At 40.6% G+C, this 26,586-nt stretch overlaps 1 protein-coding gene across 5 annotated transcripts in view; it reads right to left on the bottom strand.

Annotated features, from left to right (window-relative positions):
* The window catches only part of STK4 (serine/threonine kinase 4), a 92,064-nt gene that overhangs the window by 51,173 nt on the left and 14,305 nt on the right, over positions 1-26,586 (bottom strand). For all 5 annotated transcript variants that reach the window (XM_060618917.2, XM_060618974.2, XM_078444050.1 and 2 more), the window contains 6 exons: positions 26,175-26,289; positions 19,971-20,135; positions 14,969-15,136; positions 13,487-13,624; positions 10,959-11,087; positions 9,885-10,071 (listed from right to left, as the gene is read on the bottom strand). In XM_060618917.2, coding sequence (XP_060474900.1) covers positions 9,885-10,071; positions 10,959-11,087; positions 13,487-13,624; positions 14,969-15,136; positions 19,971-20,135; positions 26,175-26,289 — 902 coding nt within the window. The remainder of the gene's footprint in view (positions 1-9,884; positions 10,072-10,958; positions 11,088-13,486; positions 13,625-14,968; positions 15,137-19,970; positions 20,136-26,174; positions 26,290-26,586) is intronic.

The following is a 26,586-nucleotide window of genomic DNA, read 5'->3' as shown; positions in this document are numbered from 1 at the left end:
AGACAATGCTGTGAGTAGAAAAAAATACATGAACACTTAACATTCTCTGACTACAGTTCTAAAGAAATTGCACAGTAAGGCTATTGTAGTAAAAGAAGTGTTAAAACACACACAGTACATTACGTCCTATTTACTACCCTTGCATATGCGATCATCAGTCAGGGAGAATGAGATGGAGAACATACAAGGGAGGCAATGTTAAAACAATCCCCTCCAAACCGCTGCAGGTGTAAAGAAACTAGGCTGTGAGTCAAGAATTTCCAACTTACGCAGCTCCAAAATTGTATCTGATGGGTAGTGTTGAAATAAAATCATTTCAACGAGAGCCTGGACTTTTTAACATGAAGAAACTTATGGCAACAATAGGGGCCTTCATGAGACTTAGGAATTTCTGGGGAACTACAAATAACACAGTGTTTGCCCCACATAATACTATCAAGTAATTTGCCCACAACATGCTTCTGAGTTGTCCTAACTAATTTATGCCATTCACTTTAAAATTCTACTTCCAAGAGATTAATGTGGTCATTACTCTAGAATAAAAATTAGAAATTTATGAATCATGTTCAAGTTTTAAATAGAAATCACCCACTTACTCCCTTTCAGAGTCTCATTTAAAAGGCTGGGTCTGAACTTGGACCACTGAAGGATTGAAAGATTGAATCCACTGACTCAAGCCTTTCAAATAAGAATGCCTACTACCGCCTCTACTATTCTAGACTCTACTGGAGGGCTTGGTAAGAAAGAAAAATATATAAGGATCAGTGGCGACTGGGTGGCTCAGTTAAGTGTCTGATTCTTGATTTCATGATCTCATGGTTCGTGAGTTTGAGCCCCGTCTCAGGCTCTGCAGTAACAGCACAGGGCCTGCCTGGGATTCTCTCTCTGTCCCTCCCCTGCTTATGCTCTCTCTCTTTCAACTAAAGTTAAAATATATAGATATGGATATAGATATAGATATAGATATAGATATAGATATAGATAGATATAGATATCAAAAGAAAGAACTAAGATTGACTTTTGTGTAGTCAACGTGGAAACAGATTAGATGAAAACTAAAGAGAGAGTCAACAAAAGCTATAAACTGCCATTAATAATACTTACTTTGATACACATATAACTTTCTCCAAGTCAGTTCGCACAAGAATTTTGAGTTTTATTTTAAAAATTTATTTAATTACTTGGTTAGGGCCATTTTAGCCGATGATAGCTGCAAAATTACATCATACAAATTTTGTCCAAAATTTCTGCATCATACCATGCTGCAGAAAGAAAACATCAGTTCTCGTGAAGGTCTACTGAGAAATCTGGGAAGAGAGAGGAAGTTTAAACTATTTTGAGACATTTTGGCAGATTTTACTCTTACTTGAACTTTGCCAAGTATGAGGTGTCCAATTTCCTACCTAAATAAAATAAAGACACTGTCCTAGTGTTGCTGCGCTTACTTAAAATAGATTTTAAAATAAATAAACAATGGTCTTGATCGAGAATAAAGCGAACCATAGAAAGGGGATTTGATGGGAATGCCATTCTAACTCATAACCTGTTACAGAGCTCCCTCTGCTGGCCCCGAGAAAGCACAACAATCCTGACACTGACCTAGAACCTCTCCAGTCACTTCAGATATGGGGGGTGGGGCAAATAAAGTTCTTCCGTAGCCCTTATCAAAAAAACAAAACAACAACAACAAAAAGCCCACACTTATGTAGACAAATAGAAGAAAACTTCCAAAATCCCCAAACTGATATTTTATCCAGACATAGTTTTCAAAGTAGTGCAGGCGATGGTTTCCCTCCTCGGTTCTTACAGATGCTCCTAAGGTCTAAGGCAACCAGGTCTCCCCTTACTCTGACCCCCTCCCTCCAGCTGCAACCGGATTCTTTACTCTAGACTGAGACATACGCAGCCAAAACATACTCCCTCAGACGGAGATACCATTAAACCTATCGTCGGAGGCTGACCCCCTTTGACAACCATCTGCCCTTCACTTCTGGAACTCTGGGGAAACATATAGAGTAGCTAGTTACTTGAACAACCAGCAAGGAGAGGTATATTACTGCGGGCTGAGGCTTACCAACACATGATCTGTAACATGAGCCTTGGTCCTGTCCCTCAACAACTAATAAAAAAGGCTCTGCGGAACAGGAATATAATATAATAAGCTTTGAAATCAAACATATCTAGTTTCAAGCCTTGGCACTTCTATTACTCACGATGTGATCACGAGCAAGCTACTTAATCGCTTTGCAATTCCATTTCTGCTGCGACAAAATGGGGGGTGGCTGTATTTCCCACACAGCATGGGAGCAATGACTAGTATGTCAAATGTTTACAAAGGATTAAGCACAATGCCTGACATAGAAAATGCCTAATCATTAATGATTATTATTAACAGTTATAATGTCTAGCCTCCTGAGTATAATAAAGAAATAACTTATATAATAAATAATCGGTCCTAAAAAAAAATAGATTATCTCTGGAATCTCCTCAGAAGCCAGCGCTAGTCTTCATCATGAATTTTCATGAGTCTTATATTAGGTCCAATGCCCATTAATGTAAGGGAATGCTTCCAAAACAAATTGAAGTTCAGGAGAACAAAAGGAGCACAGACTCCGGACTTGAGATTCCCAGCTCTAGCACTTACTAGCCAGGTGACCAGGAGCAAGGAACAACCTCTCCCAAGTTTTCCCTGGTAGAGAAAGTATAGACATACCATCACTATAGACAGGTCAAGATGACTGAATGAACGGAAGCACTAGAGGGCCCCCCTCCTGCTCTAAACACAAAAATTCAAGACCTAACAAAACAAAAACACCGTAGTGCTCAAAACGAGAACAGGATACTTCGCAGATGCCAAAAGCAACAGAGGAACCCACAGCACTGAGGTGAGTGGCCCACTGGGAAAACCAAACCAGAGGGACTAGTTTTCAGGCTGATGTGGGAACAGGAACGGAGATAAGACGGGAGCCAAGATACGTCTATAAAAAGGCAGCTAGAACTCCATTCCCAGCACAAAGATGAAGCCAGGACAAACTCTACCCACAAGCACAAGGACATGACTTAGGAATGTAAGGGGTGGAAAGAGTCAACTTCTAGAAATGTAATTCCCTTGGCTGTCCCACAAGCACACTACAGTAATGATTAATATCTAAAAACTACACTGGAAGAAAATACCCCTTAGGGACCCACAAGGATACCTATGCAACCCCAGAAACATAAGAGACCTCCAAAGAAGATACTTCCCACTAAAGCTCACAACAAAAATTACAAAATACAAAAAGAAATCTAACAACATGAGAGATGGCAGACACAAACAGCAGAGATCAGACCCAAAGGGACACCTGGGTGGCTCTCAGTTGGTTAAGCATCTGACTCTTGATTTTGACTCAGGTCATGATCCCACGTCTCTTGAGTTTGAGCCCCACATCAGGCTCTAGAATGACAGTGGTAAGCCTGCCTGGGATTCTCTCGCTCACTCTCTCTCAGCTACTCCCCTCACTCACACACACACTCACACACACACTCACACACACACACACACACACTCTCACACACACACACACACACAACTCTCTCTCTCTCTCTCAAAATAAATAAATCAACTTATAAAAAAAAGGGGGGGGTGAGGCACCTGGGTGGCTCAGTCGGTTGAACGTCCGACTTCGGCTCAGGTCATGATCTCGTGGTCTGTGAGTTCGAGCCCCTTGTCGGGCTCTGTGCTGACAGCTCAGAGCCTGGAGCCTGCTTCGGATTCTGTGTCTCCCTCTCTCTCTGCCCCTCTCCTGCTCATGCTCTGTCTCTCTCTCTCTCTCTCTCTGTCAAAAATAAACATTTTTTTAAAAATTAAAAAAAAGGGGGGGTGCCTGGGTGGTTCAGTCAGGTAAGCATCCCTACTTCAGCTCAGGTCATGATCTCACAGTTCATGGGTTCGAGCCCTGCGTCCAGCTCTGTGCTGACAGCTCAGAGCCTGGAGCCTGCTTCTGATTCTGTGCCTCGCTCTCTCTCTGCCCCTCCTCTGTTTGCATGAACACGCGCTCTCTCTCTCAAAAATAAACAAACATTAAAACAAAAAAAAAAACCAAAAAAACAAATCAGACCCAAGGAGTTCAAGATAATAGACTGATCTAAAAAAAAACCTTAAAATAATGACACTTATAATATTCAAACAGATAAAGGAAGAACATTTGCTAAGACAAGACTGGATATCACAAAAAAAAAAAAAAACAGATTTAAAGATAACTAATTAAAACTTTTAGGAAGCAAAAAAAGTAGTCACAGAAATAAATTCAATGTCTGGGTCAAACAGTTGATTACATATGGCTAAAAAAAGAATGAAAGAAGATAATTTTAGAGAAAACACTCAGAAAGTAGCACAGAGACTTAAAACATGGGAAATAGGGAAATAAAAAGGAGAAATGAATATAAGTGAAGAAACCAAGGGTCCTGACAGCTGCTATTATTCTCGTGGGATGTAAAGTGGTACAACATTTGGAGGACAATATACCAGCGTCACAATATGACAAATATACATGAAATAATTCAAATACTTCTGAAAAATCCAAGGAAATACTAAAAAGGAGGCACATTTATACATAAGATGTTCCCTGCAGAGTTATTCATAATGGTGAAAAATTAGGAACAACCAAAATGTCCAGCACCAGGTAAATGATTAAAATACACTGGTAAGTGTGATAAATATAATAAAGGGCTATGCAGCAACATGGAATATGCATACACTTACTAAGTGGAAAATAATCAGAAAACAGTATCTAAGCAAATTAGGGGCGCCTGGGTGGCTTAGTCAGTTAAGTGTCCAATTCTTGATTTCAGCTCAAGTCATGTTCTCACGGTTTTGGGGTTCTGGAGTTCAAGCTCCAAGAAGGGCTCAACACTGACAACATAGAGCCTGCTTGGTATTCTCTCTCTCCCTATGTCCCTCTCCTGCTCTCAGGCAGGCATGCACGCTCTCTCTCTCAGAATAAATAACCGTAACAAAAGAATATCAGGGCGCCTGGGTGGCTCAGTTGGCTAAGCATCCTACTTCAGCTCAGGTCATGATCTCACAGTTCACGAGTTTGAGCCCTGCATCGGGCTCTGTGCTGACAGCTCACAGCCTGGAGCCTGCTTCGGATTCTGTGTCTCCCTCTCTCTCTGCCCCTCCCCCACTCACACTCTGTCTCTCTCTCTCTCTCTCAAAAAAATTTAAAAAAAAAACAAAAACCTAGGCAAATTATTACTGTATAGGAACCATACTGGCACACAGTCAAAAACAGGCATTCTTTGGTTGAGTGAAAGGGTGAACTACTTTCTTTTTTAACAGTGCATTAAGGGGCACTCGGGTGGCTTAGCTGGTTAGGCGACTGACTCTTGGTTTTGGCTCAGGTCATGATCTCACAGTTCTCGGGATCAAGCCCCGAGGCAGGCTCTGTGCTGACAGTGCGGAGCCTGACTGGGATTCTCTCTCTCCCTCTCTCTCTCTACCCCCTCCCGTGCTTATGGACGCTGCTCTCTCTCTCTCTCTCTCAAAATACGTCATTTTAAAACACTGTGTTAATAGTGCCATAATACTGTTGGTATAATAATTTTTAATATGGCAATGGAGAACAGAAGCAAATGAAATATCTAACTTTTCTAAGACAAGGAATAAACTTTTTAAAAAATCTGTAAAATACAGTCTAATTGTCAAAAAGTGTGTCAAAAAATTCAGAAAAGTTTCTGACCTAGATGTCCTACACAAACTGTGTGCAAGTCTTCTAATTTTCTTGTTACAATTTCTTTAAAATTAGAAACTAAAATTAGATTCTATGAAACTAATGCAAACCACTATGGAGATACGTCATTTTTTGTTAGGTTTATTGAGGGTAACAATTATAATTTTACTTTTTAAGGATTAAACTTTTCACAGAAGTTCAAAGAAAGCAGTAAATGAAAGCCTATTTGTGAAAACGGATTTTAACTTCTAGCGACTTCAGTTCTATATTAGTCCTGAATTGTAAAAGTTTTATAAATGCTTGGACTATTTGAGCTGTAGGAGACAAGGAATGTAATAAGCTTATAATTCTTGAGTTTTACCCATTACGGTACAGAGGCCCATACAAGGAATGTGACTTCTCCAAAACAACACAGACAGCTTCTGAGCCAAGCTTGGTCAGATAGTCTCCTTTAGATGTTTAAAACTAATTCTGAAGAAATGGTATGATGTCTTAGATCTGCTTTAAATTAATTCAGTTCATTTTGAGGGGCTGAAATATGACGGGCAGTGAGCCAATCATTTTTGTAACCGTATGACAAGTCCACTGGGGTCATGATAGTATTCTGTGCAATTATGTTTTAATTTCCCATAATGAAAAGTTTAAGTAACTCCTAGAAACATAAGTGGTAAAGATTTCAAAGTAAGTGGCAAATCTGTCAAACTCGTGGCCCCAAAACTGAATTATAAGACCTGAAGTAGATGATTGATGAACTGAGTTTATTTAATGTCACTTGGCTATGACCGCCGAGGCTTTTAAACAGTTTTTCATCATGACTCTAATATAAGATGCATGTTTCTGATTAGACACACTAAACTATCCAAGCTCAGAAACTGAACAAACAACCCACTGAATTAATTAGCACTTAAAATACATTTGGAAAATTACATTTGGAATAAAATTAATTCTTTAAATAAAAAAAGAGGCAGATTTTCCATAACATGTGCATGCACAGCACATGTTAATGGGCCAGCCAAGTTTACTACACAGTGATTATAACCATCTGTATAATTAAAGCCCTTAAAACAAGTAGAAGCACTCACAATCCATGGAAAGATCTAGAGGTCAGCAGCTACAAAACAAACCCAACAAATCACACTGGCTACTTAAAAATTTAGAAAGAAAAACTAAATGTAGTATATAACATTCACATGATAATTTATGTAACACCAAACACATATCTAAGATATGTATCTAGGATAGGATACTCCAATATGGAGTTTAAGGGATAAAACATACCTAAGAACACTAAATGAAATCAGAATTAAAAGGGACTAGCAGGCCGACAATGTTTTTATAAACTATTGTAAACAACCCTTTTGAAGGCCATAAGAAGTAAGAGGGAAAAAAAAAAAAAGAATTCTTAAGACAATCCAGAGACAAAACCCTAATTTACCAGACACACTATCCCATCAGTATTTCTGGTGGGATTTCTTTACGACAGTAACTTTAGAAAATAATTTGGAAAATAAATAAAATTTAAAACAGATATAATCCTCTTACCAATAATAACCACTTTTAATATCTGATTTATTTACCTCCAGCCTTTTGTTTTCTCAGTCTTTTTTCTATATACACATTAATGTATGTTATCTTTTTACTTTGTAAACCTGGAGTCATGTTATAATTTTGCTTCCTTCTTTTTAAAAAGATTTTTTTTAAGTTTATTTATTTATTGTGAGAGAGAGAGCCATGGAGGGGCAGAGAGAGAGGGAGAAAGAGAATCCCAAGCAGGCTCCACGCTGTCAGTGCAGAGCCCAACGTGGGGCTCGAGCTCACAAAACTATGAGATCATGACCTGAACTGAAATCAAGAGTTGGTCGCTTAACTGACTGAGACATCCAGGCACCCCTCCTTCTCTTTTTCACTTAACAACATATCGTAAGTATTTCCTTAGCTCACTAAGTATTCCTCAAACACAGGATTTTTATTGTTTTTATATGGTATAGTAGTCCCTCTTACAGATGTATCATAATTTATTTGACCAATAATCTGCTGCTAAACATTTAATCCAGATTTTTTGTTTTACAATTCTAAGTAACATGTTTGGGAAAACTCTTGCATATAATTTGTCTACATCTTCGATTATTTTCTTGGACCTGATTCCTAGAAGTGGAATGTGCTGAGTTAAAGGTTTGAACTTTTTAAACCCTTGATGCACACTACATTCCAGGAAAGTTATACCAATTAACACATCCATCAACAATATTACTACTTTTCACCACCTGTATACTTCTGAGCAGAATCCAAACACAGATAATAAGCCTCGGCCCCAAAACAGAAAAAAGAAAACCTTTCCCTTCATAAACAAAGGCTGGATTATAAATACACAGACCTGACACACTGAAAGCAGAGGGGGCTGCCTGGGACCCACGGCCCCAGAACTGCTGGCTCCAGTCCCGATGAACCAGCCAACCAGCCGCAGCTCCCCTGCACTGACCTACCCCTCTCTCACCTCAGGGCCTCTGTGTACGCTGCTCCCTCTGCTGGAACACCTCCACCCACCCTTTTCACAGCCCAGATTAAATAAAATACTCCTCCACTCTGTTTCGACAAGCCCCTGGGTTACCTCTACTTTAGAAATTATTTCATACACTGAATTGCAATTCATGGTCCATCTCCCACACTAAACCATGATTTCCTTTGGGGCAAGGACTGTTTCTTCATTTCCTGCTGTGTCCTCAGCACCCAGCAAAGGACCTGGGATCCAGCACGGAAGAAAAATTCACTGAATGAATTAATCATGAAGCAGAGGGTCTAGAGCAGGAGTTAGGGAACTTTTGCTGTCTGTAAAGAACCAGAGCAAACATTTCAGGCTTTGGGGGCCAGATGGCCTCTGTCACAACTGCTCACTCCGCCTCTATAGTGCAAAGCAGTCACAGACAATATGTAAATGAATGGACATGGCCATGTTCCAATAAAACTTTATTGCCAAAACCAGGTGGTAGACCGGATTTGGCCCATGGACCATAGTTTGCTGCTCCCTGGTTTAAAGGAAGGACCTTTAAACTTTAAAAAGGAAAGAGGGGAGAAAAGATGATGAAAAGATTATAAAGCCTTAATGCTTTAAACCTATGCAAAGTTCATGGGGTGCCTGACTGGCTCAGTCAGTGGAGCATCCGACTCTTGATCTCAGCGTCGTGAGTTCAAGTGCCACACTGGATGTAGAGATTTTTAAGAATAAAATCTTTAGGGGTGCCTGGGTGGCTCAGTCAGTGGGCAACCAACTCCAGCTCAGATCACGATGTCACGGGTAATGAGTCTGAGCCGCGTCGGGCTCTGTGCTGACAGCTCAGAGCGTGGTGCCTGCGTTGGATTCTGTGTCTCCCTCACTCTCGGCCCCTTCCCTGCTTGTGCTCTCTCTCTCTCTCTCTCTCTCTCTCTCAAAAATAAATAAATATATTTTTAAAAATAAATAAATAAAATAAAACCTTTAAAAAATTAACTAATTAGAAAACAAATAAATAAACCTGTGCAAAGTGCAGGCTAAAAAGTGCATACAGAATTCAATTAGTACTGTTTGTACTCGCAAATTCCTTTCCTCTGTGAGCTGGTCTGTGATGCACAGAGTAAGGGAAGGGAAACAAGTGAGGAGGGGAGAGGACAGCACTCCGAGATGAGAGCAGAAAATGTGTGTCGGGCCTCAGTCACAGGCAAAAAAGTATGAGCAGGATAAGAAGTGAAGCAGAGGTGGGTTTCAACTAGAAGGAATTTGACAGGACTTTCACAGTTGTACAGTCATCCTGACTGAGTATTGACTGAGTATCGGTAAACCTGGGTTAAATGCACAGAAAACAGAAAATACACTGAAGCTATGTTAAATAGCTCAGAATCTCATTACACTTTGATTATGCATCAAAACAATATGTGTGCTTGCCTCCACGGATCAAGGAAAAAGGAGAAAATGACAACATTCGATGAGAAAAGGGCCATTCAGGTTTGAAAGAAAGTCCCTCCTCGTTGCTGACGTTTTCTTGCCTCTGACACCGCAGGCCAGTTGTCCCCTTCCCCTTCCCCCACCCCCGCACCACCAGAAAGTGACTCGAGCTGAGCCCATGTGGACCAGGAGAGCCCATTTTCTCTGGAATGTGTAGGGTACGTCCAAGAAGGGAGTATATTTAACCAGAGCCTTACTTTTCATAGTCCCTTCCTCTTCCTCATCCTCTGCGTTGATCACCATGGTGCCCAGCTGTGACGGCAACGTGTCCCCATGCTCGATCATAGTGCTGGCTCCATCGGTCACTGTGCTGGCCACCCGGACGGTGCCCATCTCATCACCTGCTGCTCGAACCATCGTGCCAGAGTCCATCTCATCCTCTTCCTGGAGGAGGACAAAACCTCAAATTGGGCCAACTGGATCAAAAGACTGAATCCTTCGAATTACTATTACTCATCTCAACGCAAGCATTTCTGGATTTGATGCTGACTGGGGTTCTAGACCCACACCCTGTACAGCAGAGAGCACTCTTATTTAACCAAAGAGAAACAAAGTCAGCCATGCGAGACAGCATATCGAACCAGGAGGGCCCTCATGGGGCGCCTGGGTGGCTCAGTTGGCTAAGCATCCGGCTTCGGCTCAGGTCATGACCTCATAGTTCATGAGTTCGAGCCCCATGCGGGGCTCTGTGCTGACAGCTCAGAGCCTGGAGCCTGCTTGGGATTCTCTGTCTCTCTGCCCCTCCCCCGACTCACACTCTGTCTCTGCTTCTCTTTCTCAAACATAAATATTTAAAAAAATTTTAAAAATTAAAAAAAAAAGGAGGACCCTCTTCCCTCACCCCTTCCTCCCTCCTTCTTAAGGGTTTTACAACGTAACCTAAGGAGCTGAGGTGCACACCCTTGGAATCTCAGGCTTGGGAGGGAGTCTCTGAGGATAAAACCTGCATATTTAGTATAGATTTTTGATTCTCCAAAAGGGTACAAAAGACCAAGTCTCCGACCTAAGCATTCCCTTTCCCGAATAAAAAGTCAAATTCAGTAAATGCTGTGGGGGCAAAAGAGTAAAATTTGAAAATGTCTTAGGAAGCACCGTGAGAAGAACAAGCACAGACAGAGCAAGTCCTTCGCAGGGTCAGGCCAGGGCACAATGAGCCAAGCGGCGTCTCCAGCTCCAGGCTGATCTGGTATCTCCTACTCGTCCCACTGGACCCGGCAATCGCGAAATAACACGCATTAATGCCCGAGGCCCACAGCATGACTGCCACTCACTGAATTGTCCTCATCGTCCTGGTCCACCTCCCGCTGCTGGGCTTCCTGGCGTTTCAGCTTCACATCCATGGCCTCGTTAATTAAGTCCCGCAGTATCGACACTCCTTTGGCACTCTTGACAAACGGGTGCTGAAAGCACAAAAGGAGACAGTTTATACGGCACCCGTGCCCCAACGGTGCCTGGCACCCCGTAGGCACTCGATCACATTTGCTGAATCGATGAATCTAATCTTTCTCTTTATGGTAACATAACAGCCGTGAAATCACACTCACTTTATAACTGTGACCAGGGTTTCAGGCTTTGCTGTCTTTTTCAGCCTGGCTACAAAGTCTCCTCTCTCTCTGCCAAACCTAGATATTCTCAGCGGGGTGGTACTGCCCCCTAGAGGAAGTTTTATAAACGTGTCGGGAGCTTGTAGTTGGTGTTTGAACACCAATGGCACATGAGGGGAAGGAGGACACCAGCAATCCTTCAAAGCGGGGAACAGTCCTGCACAGCAACAAACTGTGGCACATTCTGCACGTCTTTCAAACGTCTTAGAGTATATATGCACTTTAGTAAATAATACTGACAAATTTTTCTCAAGAGATAAGCAAAAAAGTCCAGAGATGATGTTGGAGGGGGCTTAAATGTCATAAAGACATTGTTTAAATATCACTGGATAATTTACTCATCCTGCTTATTCTCTCTACACAATGCACTATATAGTATTTCCAACTACATATTTAGGTAAAGAGGGATTTTAGGGCAAAAGTGTGGTTACTGCAGAAAAACACTAAAACAGGTCACAAATATGGAACAGATGTAGGCCCAAATACCAATCAGCACAGACACCTGAAACCCAGGGATATTGTGGAATTTCATTTATACAAGCTGCTTAAATTTTTTAGTATTTATACTACCTTTTTTGTTATTTGTGTTTACAGAACATTAGGAAATGAGGCTATGAAAGTTACATGTGGAAATTCTCTTTGGGGGGTTGCCTGTTGTCTCCCCAACTCATTGTGACACTGTCCCCATCTTTCTCTTTATAACCCATTCTCTATTCCCCAGCACTCATCAGAGGAGACGGTCTCTATGGTCTTTGTAAGAACTTTGTAAGTGCATCTCAGCCTGTGACGGGTTGCAAAAGAGATTTCTTTTCCATAAAACTTCATCAGTACCCCATCCCGGCAGGAAAGAACTTGCCAATGCTTAGAACTAAGGCCCAGCTGATTTGCAAGAATATCATATTTCCTTGTTCTCTCCACTGGGAATATCTATAAGATCATTTCCCTCCTCTTAGCATATACAAATAAGCCTGGTCTGTTATTATTTAACATCACTTTTATGGTAGTGTCCACCCATTCATTTTCCTGGAGTGCCTGAACGGAATGGTTACCATTCTTAAACCTAAGCTCATTTATGGTGCTAGATACAGGTATTCAACTGCTGCATTGTGTCTGCAAGTTGAGTCAAACTGGAGCCTCTTTTTATACTGCCACACATTTTATGAATTATTATCTTTGTATCTCTCCATTATATCATACACCTTATACTAATCCTTTTTAAATTATGGGGATAGACAGATTTTATTATCTACAAATTTCATTCCAGAAGAGTAGTGAGAGTACTAAAAATACACATATGCGTTATAAAGAGGGGGCACTGGGTCTGCCACGGCTGAAAACCACTGGCCCAGCCCAATAATAACCACAGACATTTGTCACCTCCACGTCATTCTACCTTTAACACATGTGAAACTTCGTTCAAAGTTACACATATCACTTAATCTTCACAACATAGGAGGCAGGTATTAGTCTCCACTCACAGATAAGAAAACTAAAGCAACAGAGAGGGCACGTCACTTGCCCATGGTCATAAAGCTAGTAAACAGGGAGCCAGGATTCAAACCTGGACAGTCTGACACCCGAATTCAACCTCCTCAGCACCGAGCAGACTGCCTGCAAACCCCACCCGTCCTGCAAGGCCCACGCACCGAGGCGACCTGCTCCAGGGAAGCAGTTCCGGTACCTCCAGCCCAAAATCACCTCCTCCTGTCATGAGCTACAAGAGGACCTACCATTAATCTCAGGTCCTTGGCAGAACTGGGTAGACTTGCAGGCACTTGTGCTTTGGAACTACGAAGGCCCAGATTCTAGCCTCAGCTCTGCTGTTCCCCAGCTGAGTGCCTCTAAATGAGCTAATCTCTCTAAGCTTCCATTCTTTCCCCAGAAAACCGAAATAATACCTTCCCCTCACAGGGGATGTGTGATGATTAAATGGCACAACATGTGCAAAGCACTCAGCACAATGGCAGTGCTCACTCTCAGTTCCCATCTCTGACCCCACAGAGCCCACCATTTTCTGGTATTATCATCTTGTTCCATGATTTAACATTCTTTTCTACCCAGTTAGAGTCAAAGCTCCTTAGAAGGCAGGGAATGTCTTCTACTTCTTTACCATCTCCACGCAGGTGGGTTAGCAGCACCTTTTGGCCAGCAGGAGAGTGGAACAGAGGGAGGCAGCATCTCAGGGAGGATCATACCTGTAGGAGTTGAGTGGCTGTGGCTCTCTGCTCAGGGCTCTTTACAAGACACTGCTTCACGAAATCCATGAAGTTATCGGACCACAGTTCTGGCTTTCGAAATGTAGGAGGGGGGTTGGTGGGAATCATGAAGATTGCCTAGGTTAAAAAAAAAATTGTTTTTGGTAAAATAAAAGTGATGTACTAATTAAAATATGACTAGAGATACATTTAAAGTTTGAAACATTTTCCTCTTCTCCATTGATAAGCCCAACCAAATCCCAGCTGAAGTCTAAGTGTCTCAAAGTAGGAAGTATGACAATTAGAGAAGTTAATATAGCTCTCTCTCCCTCTCCCTCTTTCATGTGTATTCCTGTCTCCTCAACCTCCAATATCCAGCAAGCTTTTTTGGAGTTTTGTTAACCACTGTATACTGCCTTTCAAAATAAAAAGGCAAGACCTGAGAGCATTTTTACATTTTACAAACTGTTAAGTCTTTTAATAGAAGTACTAAGAAGAGGGAGAGCTGAGTTGGGATGTACGGTGAGAGGACTATGGAATCCCCGAGGAAGGCAGGATCAAGGCCTTTTTTTTTTTTTTTAAGTTTTTAAATGTTTATTTTGAGAGAGAGAGAGACAGAGCACAAGTGGGAGAAGGGCAGAGAGGGGGAGACACAGAATCCGAAGCAGGCTCCAGGCTCCCAGCTGTCAGCACAGAGCCCGACGTGGGGCTCGAACTCACCAACTGTGAGGTCACGACCTGAGCTGAAGTCAGACACTTAACCCACTGAGCCACCCAGGCGCCCCAGGCATGATCAAGGCCTCTTAACAGTGCTGTGATGAGGGGCCTGGCTGGGAATACCCTGCAAACCCCTGAGGGTGTCACACTGATAGTTTCAGTGAAGACTGCACCGATGGGCCCTTACTACTCTAGAAGCCCATGGAAGCTGCAAAGGACAGTGCCTCTGATGAGGAGAGTCTGGGGATCTCCAAACCACAACTTACACATGTAAATATCTCTGAGGCTCAGGCAGGAAAAAGACAACAAATCAATCAGGCTGGGTGCTAGGGACATGACATCAAAAAAATAGTTTGCTTTCCTCTTAATATTACTATGAGAAAAACAGAGAAAACACTGTGATAAGGGACAAAGGATACTTGGTGACTAGGGAATCATGGAGACTGATAAAGTAGAAAGCCCATGCCCTGTATAAATGAGGGGACCACCACTCAGTTCCAGTTAATGTTATATTAAAATGTGAGCAACTAAACTTTTAAAAAATATACATTGCATTTGTGACCTACATCCTGCCAGACAGCTATCAATACACAACCTCTGGTATGGAGGGGTGGATCACACTTGAACTGATTAGTGGAGTCTAGACTGCCACTTATCAATTATAGACAATTAATTCATTTATTGTTTGGTACCTAATCAAGTAAGCCATTTAACTTTCTAATGACCAGTAGCTAACCACCCTACTGGTTTTGTCCATTTCCTTACCCTCATTGGATGGATGTCAGCATATGGGGGCTTTCCCTCAGCCATTTCTATAGCTGTTATTCCCAATGACCAGATGTCTGCCACACAGTTGTATCCAATTTCTTGAATCACCTCTGGAGCCATCCAAAATGGTGTTCCTATCACTGTATTTCGTTTGGCCATCGTATCCTAAAACAGAAAAGAATAGAGATCAACACTAAGCATTAAAACTACTGAGAGAAGAAGAGACTTTTCCAACAAGAAATGTCTTATACTTGGAATACATATAAAAACCATACTCAAGGCATGACTGGGCAAGTTACAAAAGAAATTCAAATGAGTTGGAAACATAAAAGATTCTCAATTATTAAAACACACACACAGGGGCGCCTGGGTGGCTTAGTTGGTTAAGCAACTGACCTCGGCTCAGGTCATGATCTGCGGTTCGTGAATTCGAGCCCTGCATCAGGCTCTGTGCTGACAGCTCAGAGCCTGGAGCCTGCTTTGGATTCTGTGTCTCCCTCTCTCTGTGCCCCTCCCCTGTTCACACTCTCTCAAAAAATAAACGCTAAAAAAAAATTTTTAAACATACACACAGGTAACCAACCTGGCCCAGTTGGTTAAGCGCTGACTCTTGATATTGGCTCAAGTCATGATCTCACAGTTCATGAGATCGAGCCCCACGTCAGCCTCTGTGCTGACCGCGCAGAGCCTGTTTAGGATTCTTTCTCTCCCTTTCTCTCTGCCCCTCCTCACCTTGCACACGTGCTTGCTTCCTCTCTAAATAAATAAACTTTAAAACACACACACACACACACACAAACAAAAACACACAAAAAAAACAATCAAGTACTAAAATAAGGTTGACAAACATTTAAAGAAATAATAACCAGTGCTGAAACAGCATAGAAAAACAACAGACACTGAAATACAGTGTTACCAGGGTATAAATTGGTATAATGTTGTGTAAGCAATTTAGCAATATTTATAAAGCTAAATGTCCATATCCTTTGAGCCCAATCTTTTTCTAAAAATGTATCCTATGTGTAGGTACCCTAAGATACATGCACAAATGTTGGAGAAATATTTGTAATGGGGGGGGGGGGGGAGAAAATGGAAACAACTCAAAAGACCACCTAATTAAAAATAATAAATATCCATACAATTTATTAAAAAGGAGACACATATATTTCCTGGTATAGAAAATACATTGTAAAGCTAGAAATTTAGATTGCAAAATTATATGTAATATAGCTTTGTTTTTGTAAAAGAAAACTAATGATCACAACAATAAAACAGCAAACAATAATAAATACTGTTGCTGTATGGATAGCAAAAGAAAAATCTCAACACACACCAAACTATTAGCAACAGTTACATCTAGAAAGTGGAATCATGAAGGAAGGACGAAGAACGCTTACTTTCCATCCCATCTACTTCTGTAACACTCTGATGGTTTACATGAGCGTGCAGTCCGTGTACAATCAAGAAATGAAAGAAAAATCGTGTGTTGTTTACGTACATATGTAATTTTTCTTTCCATGTACATATATTCTATAAAATATAATGTACACATAGAAAAAGTCTCAGTTTGGGGCTTAAAGAAAAATATATGAATGTAGCACACATGGGCAAGTAACTACTTTCATACTTCCCCAGAATGGCCTGGCCTTAATGAAAGAGAACCTTTTTGGGATCCTGCATTTTAGGAAGAGAAGGATTTTGAACAGAACTAAATGTGCGTCAGGACTTCCCATCACCATCACTCATACTCATGTTCCTTCTGAAATGCCTGTGACCTCACTTAGGCTATGCCAGTGAGGAGCAAATGACAGCAATATTTTTAAATCGATCACACTTTGTGAGTCCTATGCAAAAAACTAGCACAGGAACTAACTTATTGCTTAGTCATTTCCTTTGGTTTGAAACCTAAATTTGCAGTTTTCAAATGGTGGTAGTCAAAGTTGTTTTCAAGGATTATATCCTTGAAATACTCATTATTTAGAAATAAGTATTTGGATATCTAGAAATTTTTTAAAAACTAAGAGTAACGAGTGGATACTAACCCAGCTTGCTTGATCTGTATTACAAAGTTACATTAATGCAGTAGCATAACAAGGGAAAGTATCAAATCCAGAAACAGACTATGGCAACGTATGTGTATTTATGTGTGTGTACACACAGGCACACATACACGCATATACATAAAGCTTGAGATATGATTAAAATGTCATTCCAAACTACCAACCAAAGGACTAAAAAAAGCAGTGGGAGTCTGGCTAGTCATTTCTAACGCTCTACACTTAATTTCCTAACTTATACTTTTCACCAAAGGAAGTTCAAACACGTTGAAAATTTAAATACAAAAACCAAAATCGGTCTGGCTTGGTACTAAAGAAAGTACTAAAAGAAAGTATAGATGGACAGTTCTAGAATGTTGAAGCAGAAAAGGACTCTTAAAGGATGGCATCAAAGGCAGAAAGCATAACATAAAAGGGAGGTGGATTTCCCTATATAAAATTTGGAAACTTCGGTGCTTAAAGAAAAACCATAATCAAAGTAAAAAGGCAACTAGCAAACTACAAAACATGTTTCAACATATATAACAAAGGATTCACAATTTTAACAAATTTTTTTTTTTTAGTTTTGGTTTATCGTTTTTTGTTTTAAAGTTTGTTTATTTTGAGAGACAGCATGAACTGGAGAGGGACAGAGAGAGAGAGGGAGGGAGAGAATCCCAAACAGGCTCTCAGCATGGAGTCTGGGTCGCTCATCAGTTAAGTGTCCGACTACAAGATTGAGCCCCGCATCCGGCCCGTGCTGACAGTGCAGAGCCTACTTGGGATTCTCTCTCTCTCCCTCTCTGCCTCTCTCTTTCTCTCTCTCTCAAAATAAATAAATAAGCTTAAAAAATTATTTTAAATAAATTTTAAAAAAAGACCTGAGCTGAAATTAAGAGTCAGATGCCCAACCAACGAGGTCACCCAGGTACCCCTAGCAAATGGATTTTTTTTTCATGTTTATTTATTTATTTTGAGAGAGAGCACAGCAGGGGAGAGGCCGAGAGAGAAGGAGAGAAAGACCCCAATCAGGCTCCACACCATCAGTGCACAGCCCAACACAGGACTTGATCCCATGAACTATGAGATCATGACCTGAACTAAACTCAAGTCAGATGCTTAACCAACTGAGCCACCGGGGCCCCCCACCAACAATTAAGATGAAGAGTTAACTTACAAAAGAACTGTAAATGGCCAATTGTCAAATGTAAAAATAGTTTCAAAAATGATTAAAAAGATACAATTTATTTCTCATTCAGTATTGGCAAATATGAAGGAAAATGGACATTTTTTAATTCATTCATTTTTTAATTAACTATATTTATTTATTTGTTTGTTTGTTTGTTTTAAGTAGGCTCCATGCCTAATGTGGGGCTTGAACTCACGACCCTAAGATTAAGAGTTGCATGCTCTAGGGGCGCCTGACTTCAGCTCAGGTCGTGATCTCATGGTTCTGTGCTGACAGCTCAGAGCCTGGAGCCTGCTTTGGATTCTGTGTCTCCCTCTCTCTCTGCCCCTCCCCTGCTGGTACTCTGTCTCTCTCTCTCTCAAAAATAAATAAACATGAAAAAAAAAAAAAAAAGTTGCATGCTCTACAGACCGAGCCAGCCAGGAGCCCCAAAAATGGACACATTTATATACTACAGTTGGAAGAATAAATTGTTCCCTAGAAGGACTTTATTTTTTTTTTTTTTAATTTTTTTTTTTTTTTTTAACATTTATTTATTTCGAGACAGAGAGAGACAGAGCATGAACGGGGGAGGGGCAGAGAGAGAGGGAGACACAGAACCGGAAGCAGGCTCCAGGATCTGAGCCATCAGCCCAGAGCCCGACGCGGGGCTCGAACTCACAGAACGTGAGATTGTGACCTGAGCCGAAGTCGGACGCTTAACCGACTGAGCCACCCAGGCACCCCTAGAAGGACTTTATGTGTTAACAACAAAATCTTTTGAAAGACCCAGAAATCACAATATGGAATAAGTTTCTGATTTTGCTTTTCAAACATCAAAGCAATTTCTGTGCCATTGCAATACCTATTAAACTCCCTAACATAATCCAGGCAGATTTAAAAACAAAAAACAAAACAAGACAAAAAAAACAGAAAACTCTACCTAATACCAACTCTAAACAAACAAGCAAAAAATATTTTTTCTGCCGCCCAAGAAAATTGTTTGATGTATAATGTTGTTGCTGCCAATTTAGTACATATCTGTCCAGAACTGTTTCTGTTTTTCTATATATACTTCATATACACTTAGGTATTTTTCAAAATCAGGTAATTCTACATTTCCTGTTTTGAAACCATGGTTTTTTCATCGCCATGCACCGGTGACGTAGGAGGAGAATCAAAAGGCTGTAACCTGGAACCAAACGAAGACTGTTTTCAGTAAAATAATTGCCAAATGCTTCCTGGTTGACATGATGCTATGTCTTATTCAAGGAAAGCAGTTTGGATTGAATTTTTCTTCCTTTTATAAATATGATGATGAACAGAATTCAAACTTCTACTCTTACCATTTCTTGTTTTAGCTTTTATTTTTATCAAAGTTAAAATCCAGGACCTGAACCCCAGGAAAGGATCTGAAGTCACCTACTAGCTCTTTTGTAATTTTATTGGCAACTTTTATAAACTTTTTATGAATACAATGAAATTAAGTATTGCATTTAAAAAATACCTAGGGGTGCCTGGGTGGCTCAGCCGGTTGAGTATCCAACTTTGGCTCAGGTCATGATCTCACAGCTCGTGAGTTTGAGCCCCGCGTCAGGCTCTGTGCTGACAGCTCAGAACCCGGAGCCTGCTTTGGACTCTGTCTCCCTCTCTCTCTGCTCCTCCCCCACTCGCACTCTCTCTCTCTCAAAATAAATAAACATTTAAAAAAAAATTTTTTTAAATACCTAAATAACAGGAATTCCTTCTCAGGACAGAGCTGAAAGTTACCAAGACAAGTAACATTTCTACTTACTGTAAGTTGACCCGCTACCCCAAAATCTGCAAGTTTTGCATGTCCTTCTGTATTCAGCAAAATATTTCCTGCCTTGATATCTCGGTGTATTTTTCTCATAAAATGAAGGTATTCCAGTCCCTTTAGTGTTGACTGTAATATTGTAGCTATTTCATCTTCTGTTAACTGGGGAGGGGGAAAAAAAAAGAATGAAAGGTTAAAATGCCATCAGTTTACATCAAGGGGAAAAATTAGATCGAAGCTCCCATCCTAGAATATAAGATCTTACTCAACCTGTCACAACATTGGACAGCTTGTACCATCTCTCCACTAACCACTTCTAAAGTGGTATTTCCTGTCCCATCTCTCCCCAGACATCAGATTCACATATCTGCCTACACAGCATCTCCAACTGAATACCGAACAAGCCTCATAAACATAACAGTCAAAATCAAATTCTTTATTTATTCCTACCGCCCGCCAGGCCTCTCCATACCACCCACCCAACCTGCTCTATTCCTCCTAGTCTTCTCTCAGTAAAAGACAGTTTCAATTGCTCTGGACAAAAAACCTTGAGGTCGTCCCTAGCTCCCTCCTATCTTCAAAATATATCCAAACATATCCTCTTGTCATCACCTTGGTCCAAGTCAACCGCAAGTCCTGCCTGAATTATTCTAATAATTTCCTCAATGGTCTCATTGCTGGTCCTAACTGGTCTCAGTGCTTCCGCCCTTGACCCTCAACAACATATTTTCCACATGGCAGCGTGCCATAATGAACCTTTTAAAATGCAAGCCAGATCTGTTCAGAACCCTCCAATGGCTTCCTAAGTCACTCAAAATTAAAGCCAGTCCTCACCAAAGTCTTCCATGATCTGGTTCCCAGCTACCTTCCTCCTCTACTTACTTTCTACCTTGCTCATTCTGTTTCAGCCACGTACCCTTCCTTGCTATTCTTCAGACACTCAAAGCAAACTTCAACTTCTGGGACTATTCATCTGATGTTCTCTCTACCTACCATGCTCTTCATCCAGGAAGTCAGAAAGGCCTTCCCCAGCTCCCTCCATTCCTAGGTCATTCTCTACCCCTTTATCCTATCTTACCGGTAAATACAGCATTATCCCCAACTGTCGTATTACACGTTATTTGTATACCTACTATGTGATGTATTTCCTACTAGGAATGTAAACTCCATTTTAAAATGTCTTTGATTGTTTACTATTATAACCTTAGCACCAAGAAAGGCACGTGACACATAGCAGGTCCTGAAAAAGTATTTGCTGAATGATGATGAATAAATGAAAGCAAGAATGCTGATCGACACAGAAGATCGGCCCAGTCCCATGCTGATGTTGTGCAGATCCAGTGCTAAACAAACGCAATCCATCAACAAACTCTCAGTCTCCATTTTAACAACTCACACAAGAAGACAGTAGGCTGCGTGGTGCAACAAACACGGGACTGGGGATTAGGAAGACCTAGTTTTTCCCCATGGCTCTACATTCTAGCTGTGTGACTTAAGCAAGTTCTGGAACCTCCCTTGGTCCCAGTTTCTCAGTCTATAAAACAGGACTATTACCTTTCTTCAAGAATGTCAGGAAAATCAAATGATATAAGGCATGGAAGAATGCACATGGCTTAATAACTACTATGCTATCAATCAATCAACAAATAGTTAATAAGCATCAATTGAGAGCCAGACGCTGCTTGGGGCACCTGGGTGGCTCAGTGAGTTAGGTTTCCGACTTCGGTTCAGGTCATGATCTCACAGTTCGTGGGTTCAAGCCCCGCGTCTGGTTCTCTACTATCAGTATGGGGCCTGCTTCAGATCTTCTGTTCCCGTCCCCACTCTGCCCCTCTCCCGCTCACACACACTCTCTTTCTCAAAAATAAATAAACATTGAAAAAAAAAAAAAGAGCCAGACACTGCTAATAAAATTTAAAAAGGCTAAACCATTATTAAGCATTTACTCTATGGCAGGCACTGTTTTTGTAATCTCATTAAATCCTTATAAGAATCACACGAAATAGGTACTATCATCATCATCACCATCACCATTTTATAGATAAAGACGCTGAAGCACAAACAAGTCATTTGTTTCAAAGGTCACAGAGCTAACAAGCGACGGAGCTCTCTCACTGCAGCCCAAGCAAACACTATTGGCAAAGGCTGCAAACTAGAGTTTAGGTACCTCCTGTAGCTGAAGAGAACAAAGTTCATGTGACCTGTTTACTGATCCCTTATCCTAACGAATTGAGCTAATCAGGTAAGGGAGCAATATAATGTGAGCCACAAATATAAATTTTAATTTTCTAATAGCCACATTTAAAAAAAAAAAGCAAAATTAATTTTTTTAAGTTTGTTTTTTTAGTAATCTCTAACACCTAACATCGGGCTTGAACTCATGACTCCAAGATGAAGAGTCACTCTTCACTCCAACTGGGCCAACTAGGCACCCCCAAATTAACTGTGATAATATATTTTACTTAACCATATTTATCCAAAATATTATCATTTCAACATGTAATCAATATATAAACAATGTAAATTTTTTTTACATTCTTCCTTTTTGTAATAATTCTTCCAAATCTGGTATTTTATACTTCCAACACTTCTCAATTCAGACTAGCCACATTTAAAATTCTCAGTGACCACATGTAGGTAGTGACTATCATGCTGGGTAAGACAGAGTTAAAACATTTTACAAAATAACATGCAATAATTAAAGATCAGCACTTAATAGCTAAAAATTACATAAACACAATAAATTAATATTAAAACATCAAATTCACCATCAAATTAGTTTTGGATTTTTTCAAAATACCTGAAACAAAGTAACTTAATGCTGCATATAAGAAAGCTTGGAATCCAATTTTTAATTCAATAAATTATTCAAGCTTTGGGACTTCTTTACCATATTGTTGGATATTATTCCTACCTAAAGAACTTGCTATTTGATCAGAAAAACACAGTAACTCTGAATAATATAAATTAAGAAAAGGATATACTTGTATAGATAATCAAAAGTTACAACAAAGTTTTATTTTTATTTTTTTAATTATTATTATTTTAAGTCCAGGGTAAACATAATGCTGTATTAGTTTCAGGTGTACAATAGATTAGACAGTTCCATACATTACTCTGTGCTCATCAAGGTTAAGTGTCCTCTTAATTCCCATCACCTATTTTACCCATCCCCCCACCTGGCTCCCCTCTGGTAACCATCTATTTATTCTCTCTTAACAGAGTCTGTTTTTGGTTTGTTTTTGTTGTTGTTGTTCATCTGCTTTGTTTCTTAAATTCCACATATGAGTGAAATCATATGGTATTTGTCTAACTGGCTTATTTCATTTAGCATTATACACTTTAGATCCATCCATGTTGTGGCAAATGGCAATACTTCATTTTTTTACAGCTAAATAATATTTGTATGTGTACACACACACACACACACACACACACATCTTCTTTATCCATTCATCTATGATGGACACTTGGGCTGCTTCCATGATTGGACTATTGTAAATAATGTCGCAATAAACACAGGGGTGCATATGTCCCTTTGAATTAGTTTTTGTATTCTTTGGGTAAATACCCAGTAGTGTGATTACTGAATTCTAGGGTAATTTTAGTTTTAATTTTTTGAGGATACAACTGAGTCTTAAAATATTCCCATCTTGGGGCGCCTGGGTGGCTTGGTTGGTTAAACAGCAGACTCTTGATTTTAGCTCACATCACAATCCTTTGGTCTGTGAGTTCAAGCCCTGTGTCGGGCTCTATGCTGACAGTGCAGAACCTGCTTGGGATTCTCTGTCTCACTCTCGCTCTGTTGCTCCCCTGCTTACTCTCTCTCTCTCTCTCAAAATAAGTCAACTTTAAAAATAAATAAATTAAAAATAATAAAATTAAAAATAAAAATAAACTATTCCTACCTTACATACAGCACCTCACGATTTACAAAGCACTTTCATATATTTAAATTAATTTTCACAATTCTGCAAATATTTAATATAGGTATTATTCCTGTTTCTCTTATTAAAACAAAACAAAACAACAACAACAAAAACACTAAAGGCTAAGATGTCCCCTGCTTTTACTTTTATCCATTCACAGTCCACACAGAAGCCACGGTTTATCTTCTTTTTTTTTTTTTTTTTAATTTTTTTTTTTTAACGTTTATTTATGTTTGAGACAGAGAGAGACAGAGCATGAATGGGGGAGGGTCAGAGAGAGGGAGACACAGAATCTGAAACAGGCTCCGGGCTCTGAGCTGTCAGCACAGGGGCCCGATGCAGGGCTCGAACTCACGGACCGCGAGATCGTGACCTGAGCCGAAGTCGGCGCTCAACCGACTGAGCCACCCAGGCGCCCCACCACGGTTTATCTTCTAAAATGTAAATCAGATGGCTCCTCACTTGCTTAGAACCTGGCAATGGTTTCCTATGGTACCCCAATAAAAGTCAAACTCATTATCGTTGTGGACAATCCCAACATAATCCAGGCCCGCTCACCTGTCTCACCTCATCTCCTACAGTTCTCCCTCCCCTCTCCCTCCACTCACAGTGGCCTTCTTTATGTGCCAAACCCGTTCTAGCCTCAGGATCTTTGCATTGCTTATTCCCCTACCTAGAATGTTCTTTTTCTGAGACAGAAAGAGAAACAGAGTGCTAATGGGGGAGAGGGGCAGAGGGAGAGAGACAGAATCTTAACCAGGCTCCACATTCAGCACAGAGCCGGACACAGGGTTTGATCCCATGACCCAGGGATCATGGCCTGAGCCGAAATCAAGAGTCAGATGCTCAACCAACTGAGTCCCCCAGGCAACCCTCAAGTTTTACTTTAAACGCTACCTCCCTAAGAGGCCTTTCTCAGCTGTCCACTCTCAAGTAGCTCCCCAAGCACCCTCCGCCACTCCATTCCTTCAAATAAGTTATCACTATCTGGGATTTCTTTTCTAGTTACCATCACGTGGCTTTTTTGTTGCCCTACAAAAAAATGTACCAGCACAAGAGCAGGGTCGTTGTGTTCTTTACTACTGGATGCCTAGAGCTTAGAGCATTTACTGAATGAGCAACTGAACCTGAATTAGAACCCACGACTCCTAGCTTTTATTCCAGCAATCACAGTGAGAGCGAATATCTTCCACAGAGATTATTCTGTTTAGTAGGATACAGAAGTTAATTTGTGAACATGCTGGGTAAGAGGAGAAAACCAAATCCTATTTTAAACGTTTAAAATCCATTGCTTGGGGTGCCTGCGTGGCTCAGTCAGTTAAGCATCTGACTTTGGCTCAGGTAATGATTTCATGGTGCAAGTGTTGGAGCCCCACATTGGGCTCTGTGCTGACAGTTCAGAGCCTAGAGCCTGCTTCAGATTCTGTGTCTCCCTCTCTCTCTCTGCCCCTCCCCAGCTCATGCTATGTCTCTCTCTCTCCCTCAAAAGTAAATAGACATTAAAAAAAAATTAAGGGCACCTGGGTGGCTCAGACGGTTAGGTGGCCAACTTCAGCTCAAGTCAAGATCTCAACATTCATGAGCTCAAGCCCCACGTCGGGCTCTGTACTGACAGCTCAGAGCCTGGAGCTGCTTCGGATTCTGTGTTTCCCTCTCTCTCTGAGCTCTGTCAGAGCTCGCTTCCCTCGCTTGAGCTCTCTCTCTCTCTCTCTCTTTCAAAAATAAAAAAACACTAAAAAACATTTTCTCAAAGAGGCACCTGGGTGGCTCAGTCATTTAAGCATCCGACTTCAGCTCAGGTCATGATCTCACAGTTCATGGGTTCAAGCCCTGCATCAAGCTCTGTGCTGACAGCTCAGAGCCTAGAGCCTGCTTCGGATTCTGTGTCTCCCTCTCTCTCTCTGCCCCTCCCCTGCTCACACTCTGTTGTGCTCTCTCTCTCTCTCTCTCTCAAGAATGAATAAACATTTAAAATAATTTTTTTTTATTTAGAATAGATAAATAAGTAAATAAAATAAAATCCACTGCTTAACCAAGATTTGTTGGCACTGTTTTCCTTCCCAGGATGAAGTAAGCAAGTCATGCTACATATCAGTGGACTGGGCTGATGTCAAAACTGCCACTTTTAGGAGGCATCGGAAAGCAGAGAGGGAACAAATGATGGAAACGGGGCAAACTGACAGTCATCTCTCTTAAAACAACAGTAGGAAAGTTACCACGAATACAAGGCCAGAAACTAGCCCAGATGCATTGTTCCAGAAGGTAAACTTACCGTTTTATTTCGTAATCGAATGATATCAGACACAGAACCAGCCCCACAGTACTCCATAACGATCCACAAGTCTGTGTTCTTAAAATAACTGCCATAATATTTGACTACGTGAGGGCTAAAGAGAGAGCAACAATATGAATTAGTGTTACAGCCTTCGATACATGAAAATTAATTTCTCTGCTCCAAAGATCAATTATTCATATTTCAGGTTAAAATAGACACCCTCTTTATTGATAAAAATATACATAATAAATAATAATAATTTTCCAAATAATAAATAACAAAAGTGAGAAAATGTATGGGTCTGTTAACCTGCATTTCTAGGTGTACAATTCATCCCAGGAAAAGAACTACAGCTATTCAAAAAGAAATAGTTACCATCACAGCAGTATCACAATGAAAATTTAGATAC

The sequence above is a fragment of the Panthera onca genome, chromosome A3 (assembly GCF_046562875.1).
Source record: "Panthera onca isolate mPanOnc1 chromosome A3, mPanOnc1 haplotype 2, whole genome shotgun sequence".
NCBI classification, from domain to species: domain Eukaryota; kingdom Metazoa; phylum Chordata; class Mammalia; order Carnivora; family Felidae; genus Panthera; species Panthera onca.
The sequence above is the reverse complement of the archived record's forward strand: the minus strand, read 5'-3'. Positions and strand labels throughout refer to the sequence as shown.